The sequence below is a fragment of the Onychostruthus taczanowskii genome, unplaced genomic scaffold (assembly GCF_017590055.1).
Source record: "Onychostruthus taczanowskii isolate IOZ18803 unplaced genomic scaffold, ASM1759005v1 scaffold2, whole genome shotgun sequence".
Classification (NCBI taxonomy): domain Eukaryota; kingdom Metazoa; phylum Chordata; class Aves; order Passeriformes; family Passeridae; genus Onychostruthus; species Onychostruthus taczanowskii.
In genome coordinates, this window is record NW_024499239.1 from 19,489,671 (window position 1) to 19,499,947 (window position 10,277).

General features: G+C 38.6%; 1 protein-coding gene across 1 annotated transcript in view; it reads left to right on the plus strand.

The window, feature by feature from the left end:
* The window catches only part of SORCS2 (sortilin related VPS10 domain containing receptor 2), a 523,925-nt gene extending 514,144 nt beyond the window's left edge, over positions 1-9,781 (plus strand). Inside the window, exons 26-28 of the mRNA XM_041402743.1 lie at positions 6,492-6,649; positions 8,776-8,855; positions 9,192-9,781. Of these exons, the coding sequence (XP_041258677.1) occupies positions 6,492-6,649; positions 8,776-8,855; positions 9,192-9,215 (262 nt within the window). The 3' untranslated portion in view covers positions 9,216-9,781. The remainder of the gene's footprint in view (positions 1-6,491; positions 6,650-8,775; positions 8,856-9,191) is intronic.
* Positions 9,782-10,277: the final 496 nt, after the last annotated feature.

Consider the following 10,277-nt stretch of genomic DNA (forward strand, 5'->3'; position numbering starts at 1 on the left):
CAAACTGGTCCACAGAGACTGAGGCTATGAAATGAGTGTCCTTTATAGATATAAAAGTTGAAAGTTATAATACATTAAGGAGACTTTTCGCTATTATATGCCTGGGTATTAAAAAATTAATTTGCTGAAAGAATGCCATAGGCAATAAAAAATGTTCCATTTTAGGTGATAATTTTAGAATTACTGTGGCCTATGGTAACTCAGATAACTTGGGGAAATAAAAATATTATTTAATTCCACAGAGAAATTACAGGTGTGTAAAGTGTTGAAATGATAATACTGTCCATAATTATGGTGTGTGATTTACAAACCTAAGGAGTACATGGAAAACATTTGGTGGTGCCTTCCCTTCATTCATGTAGATTAATAGAAGGGTTAAAACTACTTTTTCCCTACTCTGGTGAAATTTTTTTTTGGATTCTAGTTTAATCACTACACTGAATGGGTCTACAGGTCCTGCAGCTAGCATCAGAGCACATGCAAAGCAGATGGTCTGCAGGAGACTGCATGAACATGTCTTGGGCTGCTTTCTCTCTCTTTGCTGGCTCAAAGTGAAATTTGATACCTGCAGAGATGCAAGATGGAAAAACTGGCTTGCAAAATAAGATGGTAACTGGATTGGCGGGGAAGTTACAGCTTCATACACGAGAGCATGTCATCTATTTGCAATGACAGAGTTCAGGACTTGTGAAGAAAAAAGCAGAGAAAATAGCAGGCTTGTGTAGACCTACAGCTTTGATAGAAAATGGCAAAACATGCCCAAACTGCCCCATGGTTTCTGAGTGCTGAAAGATCTTGTCCCCAAGCATGGTCATCTGCCCAAAATATTCATGAAGTCTGTAATTTTATGATCTGCTGGATAACCAGAGCTGTTATGGCTGTCTAGCTAATGATTGGATGACTGTAGGTCATGTTTTATATGCCCTAATCCCAAATACTTAGGCACTGACTAGGAAGACTGCTGCCCTCTGTTTTTACATGCTGTAAAATTGAAAGTGTTTATTTTTTCATGTCCCCATTCCCGAAATTCATGCACCCCCCACTTTATCTGATGGTTTCTTTGTGAATCCCGTCACTTCCAGAAAAACTTGTGCTGGAGTCCCCAGAGTTTTGGAAGTGACTCCTGACAATCCCAAGCATGGTTCATTGCTTTAAACCAAGAAAAAAAAAAAAAAAAAAAAAAAAAGGAAGAATCCAAAATGTTTTGAGAAACACAGGGGTGATCAGAGTAGATAAGGAGTTCAGATTAGGGCTACTTTTACTCCGTATATGGCAAGTAAATTTTAAATGATAAATGTGATGGATTTTTAAAAACTAATGGTAATGGTGTTCAACAAATGAGCTGTTTGGTTTATCTGAACTATTGGTTTAGTTAATTTAGGGGAGGAATTTTGAGCGTGGCAGCAAGGAGCAAGGGGTCATTCCTTGCAGGTGAACCAACCTTGCCTGTGCAGGTGGAGCAGAGCTGTTAGCAGGTGTGGGTGGTGGGCAAGCCACGAGTGAAGCACCTTTGCCCTGCTCTGCTCTGCTCTCACTTCCTGGGTATGGGAAGCACCACAGAGCGGGTGCCTCAAGCAAACCACGTGTTGCAATACTCACTAGTTTGCTCCAGTTGTTTAAGCATCCAGGTAAAATGGACTGCAGCTGCTTCTTTTGCCCACAACAATATGAAGCAGCTGGAAAATAATTTTGAAAAATCCAGGGCTATATCTTAATGTGGATCTGGGATCTGCGTATATTTTTTTTATAGCATGCCATCTTTACTAGATTTTTTGATTCAGTAAAAACACATTTCTTCCATTCCCTTTGAAACAATGTTTGTATTTTTTTGTGGTTTTCAAGCTGCCATCCAGAAAAGATTTCTTCATCCTCTCAGAAGAAGCTTTATGGTGTGGGATCATGGGCAACAGTATAGAGAAGGGAAATAGCACTGTCTGCACCAGGCAAAGTGGAGGAAAGGAAAATGATATTTTAGCCACATCAAAGCTGCCATGTAATCATCATGCTACTAGTAGAAGATCTGAAATCATCATTTTCTCATTTTTCATTTCTGTATAATAGCACCATATTAGAGTGGCCAAACCAGAGCAAATAGCTGGCTTCTGTCCTTATGTATTTTACCTGGCTAATTGCAGCAAACTCAATTCTCTGAAAGAGTATGAAAATATTAATCTTTTAATTTGTATGCAAACTACTTTACTACTTAAAGCTGCATGCATTGTTTTCACAAATCACTATGAATCTTCTTCACCCAGATTCATACCATTTTGTGTGTATTCCTTTTTTGCCTGCTACTATCAAGTACCAATTTTGGTAAATGAACCCCCTCTTGGGTCATTTCCACAATCTGGAGCAGAACTGTGTTATCTTTCTGCCTCATTGACTTACTATCTCATTTTCAGTCTCTGAAGAAAAGCTATCTTTTTTCCCCACCTTGCTTATACTACTTTTATGTTCCATGAGAGCAAGCTTAGTCCCAATCCATGCCTTTTAGTAATAAAAAAACCAGGCACTAATTTAATGTTCCATAATATTTTGTAAAAACATCCTCAGAAATCAAAGTAATAGCATGCAGAAAAGATTTCAGAAATGAAAGAGGGGAGTATATCAGGAGTGCCTCAAAGCACAAAGAAGTCAGTCATCTGAACATTTATCCAAACATAATAAAGTCAACACCACAATAAAGTATTCTATTTAATGGATTATTATTGTCATTATTTTTATCTAACTTCCAAGCGAATGCTACATTATTCCATATTCTTTGCCATGTGAGTATGTTCATATGTTTTATACTAAACTGAATTTTAATCAAGCCTCTGGAAAATAAATGAAGTTTTATAAAGGCAAATGAATATTTTTTTCCACAAAGAAGGAATTGAAAGCCAAATAAACTGGAGCTTAAATGAGAAGGAATCAATATCGCATCCACCTCCTGCTGTTCCTTCCTGCTGAACATTTTTAAGTGCTAACAGTTTGGGGTATGAATTGATTAGAATTTGTGAATAAAGGAAGGAAAACAAAGTCCTTCCTGGAATATCTTCTAAAAGGTGTGGGACCTGGAGAGCTCGATGAAAAGAATGTGTGGTGTTCTTTAGTAGTGGTGTGCAGAATTACATCTCTAGCTCATATTTTTATGGTCCTCAAGGCAGGGAAAATATTTCTTCTTTTTCATGATTGAAATAAAATGCTACAGGAAAAACAAAAGGAACTAAAATGTAAACTATGGAGTGCTGCTCAGCAGAGGTAATTGTCTCCAGTGATGGATGTGAAGCACATGCATTTTGCAGATGAGTTAAGCCCCCAAAGAAACTATTGCATAATCTTCTTGTCTGTTCTTCTAAATGTGCTTTCAGTTTTCATACTGCTGATACAAATCTCTTGGGTCAAATTTCGTGTCTTGTCATGTTTTCACAGTAGTCTTTTATCTAGACCCAAGAATTTGAGCTCTGCCTGCTTCAAACAGTTACACTGGACTCAAAGTTAACTGCTTCTTGAAGAAGAGAAAGCACATCAGGGTACACTAGAGTTTTATTCTGTGCAAGTAGGGGTGGCAGCCTCCTTCCTGCATGTCTGAGCAGTAAGAAGCAAAATTTCCAGAATCAGGCCCATCTTTAGTGAGGGTCCAGTATCCACATCCTATTTCATTCCACAGTGTGGTTGTCCCTTATAAACAGAATATCTGGAAGATGTGTTAAATATGCCTCTTGAAAAGGCTTGGACTGTCACTTTTTTCAGGGTGGTTGACTGTGTTCCTTGTAAAACTGAACCATTATGAAACACAGAAAGATCTCTGTAGTGTATAAAAGGTTTAATGCTTACAGTACATGTCTTCTCAAGGTCTCCTTCCTCCAATCCATTCAGTGTTAGTCTTTTCCATGTCAGTGTGAGAAGCAAAGCAAAGTGTGCAAGTACTGAGTACCTCAGCTTTATACCTTCCCCAAAGGACCTGCACTCAGCAGAATTGGGCAGGATAAGGCAAGTGAGAAATAACATCTCTCTTTTTTTTTTTTTCCTCCTTTTATTCGTAAACCATAAGGAAGTTGTCGTAGCAACAATACATTTAATGGTTATTTGTGAATTTCAGAGGTCTCTTCATTCTTCCTGAATATCTTTACTAGTATGTGTTCTGCTCATGGTTATCTCTAGGTAGTAAGTAATGTAGGAGCCATGAGTTGAAGCCTCAGGATTTACACCAAAGGACACACTTTGCTAACCTGGTTTCATAGGCAGTAGTCACACTAGCAGCCCTTCTCCCTCTACTTAACTGCAAAGGTCTGATGTGCCATATGGCTTTGAGATGTTTAACATTTTATTATGTCAAAATTGTTTTGATAATGCCATTGATGCTTCTCCAATCTGTCAGAAATAGTTCAGAGAAGGTTATTATAATTATTGTAGAAACATATGTGCTAATTCTGCAGATGTGTTACAGAGACATTCTTCTGGGTTTTGTCTCCCTTAGGCTTTTGGTGGTGGACTGAAAGTGAGCAGTTTGACAGGTTTGATGCAGGTCTGATTGAGAGAATAGTTTTCCACATGACCAGTTTCATTACCAGACACATTAAAAACAGTCTGGAGTTACTGGCCCTAGAGAAAAAAAAATCAAAATTAATTACATAATGTATTTGTTTTGGTTATGAGGAATGTCCTTCCCTCTTACAAAATGTTGTTTTGTGGTTTTTTGTTTTTTTTTTTTTTTTTTTTTTTAATCCATATAATGAAAGGAGAGTGATGCAGGGCTTAGCTTTATGTGTATGTTTTTGTTGGAGGAGCCCTCAGACCTGTTGAAGTGATCATAATAACACAGCATTTTGTCATCAGACCTTCTTTCCATCCTTGTCCTTTTCCTTTTGGTTTTGTACTGCTTATAAATAATGGGATAAAATACCTAATTTTTATTTGGAGATATAATTGTGTGTGTGTGTGTGTGCATGTATACAAACACCTATACAGATATGTGTGTTTGTGTAGATATATAGGACTCAATTTATCTTTTGGATTGTTCAGATTAAAGGGAAGATATTATCTTCAGTCATCTTTAATTTTTAGTAAGTTCCATTTATTTTCATTATTTTGATGCAATGGAAGTTGTTTTTCAGAATAGTTTGTTGCAGTTTCTTTTTTCAAAATTGTACCCCTTGCTAAAGACACCTTGTGAAATGGCATTTAAAACATATCTTCTTCAAAAGCCTAGAGAAAATAGAATAATCTGTATATTTATCCAGCTTTTAAACTGCTGCTGTAATAGGGAGCAGGAGATGGTTGCTTTTAGAGAGATGCCTAAAAATTAGTGTCACTTTTTCTATTCTCTCTCTGTCTAAAGGGGCTCAACAGAAACCACAGCTGTTCAATCCTGTTTTTTCTCTTCTCATTGTTTTTCTTTTCTGCCCATTGTAATAATCTGGCTTTAAGCAGAGACTTTGACAGCCATGATCTGCTGTCATGCTGCTCAAGCTGTCAAGCAGCTTCTGGCACTGTAGGAAATGGAGCTTAGAGCCTGCAGTTCCCTAATCTGAAGTGTCTGCTTGGTGCTTGGGAAAGGATGTCCCCATGTGCCTAGGCAGACTGCAGGTGAGCACAGCTACAGCACAAAGGGTATGGCTCTTGAGGAATGTTTAAACCATAAAATCTGTTGCAAATCTAGCAGTCCCTGATTTTTCCCTTTGAGTTGACAAAGTATAATTTAAATTAATCTAGTTAAGATCCCCTTATCAAATCATAAGCCTCCTAGTCTCAGCCAGGGTGATAATTTAATAGGATGCTTTTTGTTTCTCTAGATTCCAGTCAGTGAGTGAATTATTGTCTCTTGTGGAGTTTGTCTAATTAATCAGTTCCCAGTCCAAATTTTTTACTCTGTCTCCTTCAGTGCTGCCTGCTAAACTTAACCAACCTCCCCTGTCTTGTGCTCTTATTGATGCCTGTTTATGTTCTTGCTCCTTCCCCCTTGTCCTGGCCTCCTCGCTTCTCAGTCTCTGCTCCTTTCCATTCCCTGTCTCCTGGACTTCTCCTGACTTTTTCTCCCTGATCCTGATTGACTGTGAGTGCCATCTGATGCTATCACACTTCAATGTCAGCCCACATGCTCAGGGAGATGTGATGGTGATTGCAGCCCAGCTTAATGTATGTGACAACACCTGGGACCAAGAATGAACAGCACCCACTGGGCTCTTTTATTGCTTGAATTCTTAAAATAGGTTTTCTGTGGCTTTAGTAATTTTTTTCCAACATTCCTCATTGTCTGTTAATCTTAGAAATGGATGCTTAAATATTATGTTAGTCTGAAGATCCTGATAAGGCAGTTACATAAAACTGTCACAGAGAACAAAGAGTTGGTAAGTTTAGGTTATAATCACAAAATTAAGGTAGGATGGGATTGGTGATGATATTTTGTTCTGGAACAACTTTGCCCTGCTGGAGCTCTGCTTTGATGCCAGTGTGTGTGTGACACAAAAGAATTCCATCCCAAATTTTTTTCTTCTTGTCCCATTTAGGAAACTGCCAGGCAGAAATGTCTACGCCCAGATGCACAATGAAAAAGAGCAGGAAATGACAAGCCCTGTTAATCACAGTGAGGACACCCAGAACATCATCCAGGGTGAGGAGTTTATTGATGATGATCTGGACTCTCAAACACTAGGTAACGCAAGAGGTAATTTCGTTTTTAGCTTATAAATTTTCATAAGTAGTTGCTTTTAAGTTGATGTTTGTTTTCATTTTAGTTCTTTTTCATTTTCCGTTCAGTCTCAAAAAGACGCAAATGGTAACACCAGTAACAAGGGATTATCTCAATCACTTTTTGGCTTGCTTGAGATACAGGCTAATGTATGGATGACTTGCTATATAGAGCATGAGCACAGACATAGTAGTTTAATGTCAGGAGACTGACTTGGACGACTTTAGAGATAAATTATATTTGGTAGAATGGGATATAATCTGCAACAGTTGAATTCACTCAATAATCCCCTGAATTAGTGGAAAATTTAGTTCAGGCCAGAAGGATTTGTAGAGTCAATGCCTCTGTGATTTCAGATGGATTGTATGGAGATCCATTGCATTATTTACCTTCATATTCCAATGGCATTTAAAGTTTTTTGTTATTAGAAACATTAAATTTATTCATGTATTAAAAGTATCATAAATCTTCCTTAATTTAGCTGTTGATTTTCTAGTATTCATGAGGTGGTTATAAAGAATCCATGAGGGAAACTTTCTGTGAGTATCTCAGTGCAAATGATTTCAGTGTCAGGTGGAAGTGTATATCCTGGCACCTTGTGGTTAGTTTTAATGCAACATGGACTTCTGATCTATAATACATTGTCTTCAGACTGCTTTCAGGTCACAGTTTGAAAACTATAGGACAAAGTAAACAACACCCAATTCCATTTCTGAAAATTTGTGAAAATAAATCAGATGATCCAAAGCTTTTGGGATTTGTAGCAGTAGATTGACGGTGTGAAAGGCAGTTGTAATGTCTTTGTGAACCCCAAGGAAGAAGATGTGTTTTAGCTGCACCCAAGGTAGCCTGGGCAAGACAGAACCTGGTCTGATGAGAGATTTCTTTATCTTGAGTTTCACCTTTTTTTTGTTGTCGATGTCTTTATTTTCATTTGCAGAACTGTGTACTGCTTCTAGGTTCTTGGAGGTGTTAGCTTTGAACACAAGGGAAGAATCCAACCTCTTGCTTTGCTTTGTGTATTTCTATCTCTTCTCTGACAACCTTGTGTATGAGTATCACTGCTTTCATTCTAATTTTGCAAGACGACCTTTTTTGCTCTCCTGACTTTACCGGAGTTAGTTCCAAAAACAAACCTGGAAAAACAAAGCCTATGTTAAATTTGTTTGGTCATCTTGTCTCCAGGGTCTTTAGAGGAGAAGCTGAATGCTAACAAGGTCCTTGTAGACATGCTTATTAAAGTGGAGCATTCAACCACCTCTAGCAATGTACAGAGGCATAACTTCTTTTAATGGCAGAAAATCCCTCATGGCTTATTTAAAAAAAAGGAGCTTGGGATGCTCTAATAAAGAAATGCTACCCTGATTTGTAACACATTTAGAATTAATCTCTGCTTGCCCTGCACTTGTGAAGGAAACAAAAATCTTCTATCTGAGCAGAGCATTATTTTTGGGTTAAAGAGTACAAGATCATGATGTTTTCATGACATAAGAATGTGAATGTAATTTTGAGGTGATTTGTGCTTCAGCCAGACTGTCTGCAGCAGCAGTCTTTCCAGGACAGTGTAAAAATCTCATTTTTGTGGATCATAATCATTCGTATTTGTCAGCTGCTGTACAGCGTTTAGACAGAAGATGTTATTTAATATACAAAACTACACTCCTGCTCGCTCTACTGTTTTGTTATTTGCAATACTTTCCACTAGCTCCGGTATTGCTCAGTACTGCCAAGAAAACATTCCTGTTAATGATACTCTATTTTATCTGGTTTAGACTATGCAACACGTTATAATCCCTGCTTTATATTAAATTCTGGTTTACTACATTATTTGCAGAAGTTCCTATGCTATGGAGATCCCTTCTAGTTCTGGTGAGCTTTCTCCCTCCCTCTTGGGAGATGTCAGTAGCCGCCTCCGCTCCGTGCGCAGCAGGGAGTTACAGGCCTGGGTTTCTGTTTGTTCTCTCTCTTCTCATAACTTTTGAATTTCCACAGTACAGTATTTCCAGACTCACCCATCCACTTTTTTTGTTTTCTATATATTTTATGTTGCCTACTTTATCGCAACCCCCACCTTGGGACTCCTCAACACCATTACCTTGCAGTGACTCCTTCTGGGAGAAGTGGCAACTTGAACAGCTACAGAGTTCCCTTATTGCTGATGCCGGTCAGTGTCCAGTCCCAGGTCAGTGGCATGTCGAATGGACGCCTCAGGTTCCATTCTCCTCCCTCACCTGCACCCCTCGAGACAACTACACCTTTATAAGCCACAAAGAGAACCAACTTATGCTGTCACTGGGATAGAAACCCTAGGAATTCACCACAAATCCACCACCATGAGCAAAAGCTTTGTGCAAAAGTGTGCTGTAGGTACATGGAGCTGTTGCACCAACCTTCACCTGACCTGTTGTTTGATAAAGACACTCTCTTATGCAATTTATTTGTCTCTACAATAAAAGGGGGATTTATTGTGGAGTACTTAATGAACTAATGTTGGCCTTTTGTTTCTGTATTTTCCTAGGCAATCACTCAGGCGTGGTTTTGAGCATCAACTCCAGAGAGATGCACAGTTACCTGGTTAGCTGATATTTGCAGCTGAACACAAAAACCGAAAGACTCTTCACTGTACCATTTTATTTTTCCCTGGTGATGTTCCAGAATTGCAAACATGGCTGTAAATGCTGATGGAGAGGAGGTTTCTTATCAGTCCTGTGGAAAAAAGCATCCATCATCAGTTACCAAGGGCGAAGGATAACATGTCTTGTGTTCACTCTATGGCCTGGGAACTCATTTCGACTGAAACTCAAATTATGGTAGCAAATTTGTAGCCCTAGGCACCTTCAATGCCACCTTGTTTCTTTTCTGTATATGCTCTATTTCTTTATGTTTATTTTTAGAATGATTGACTGTAACTTTTTAATTATATTTTTAATTGAGGTATTCAGTGGAAGGCTGGGAGTCTTCAGCCTGAAAAGGTGATTTTTACACAAGTGACTAGACCAGAAAAGATGGTTGATCACAATGACAAATTTTTTTGTAGGCCAAGTGTTTCTGTACTGGGAAAGGACTGAGAGACAAATGCACTCCTAGTTGAGACCAGCTCTTAACTTAAACATGTGTGAGACAATCTAACAAATTTAGGCTTAGACCCTTCTGAGGATTAAAGGAAGTAAAATGTTAATTAGCATATCTCGTAATATACAATAATGCTCTTGTAATTGTAGCAAGTCCTGACAAACTATCAGCACCAGTATCTTTCCCCATCCCATCACATGTGAAAGAAAAAACACCAGCTTGATGCTACTTCCAGACCAGGTGCCTTCACTTGTGGACAGTCATTTTAGTTGCTCTTTTTTTTCTCCTGAGCGAGCCCCTCTAGGATGATGGCAGCTGCCAGATGAGTTCTCCTGTTAAACCCTAGGCTGGTAGCCTGTCTCTTTTTAAATTTCCAGAGAGTGTAAATACCTCTTTTACACAGTTTTCTTTGTATGGTTATTTTTTTTAAACTTCCTATAAGGGCAGCTGTGCTGGCTGGGTCAGAGTTCTGCTCTGGGAAGAGCTGGGTGGGGAGCACCGCCTTCTCCTTCCCACAGCATCCCTGTTTGGG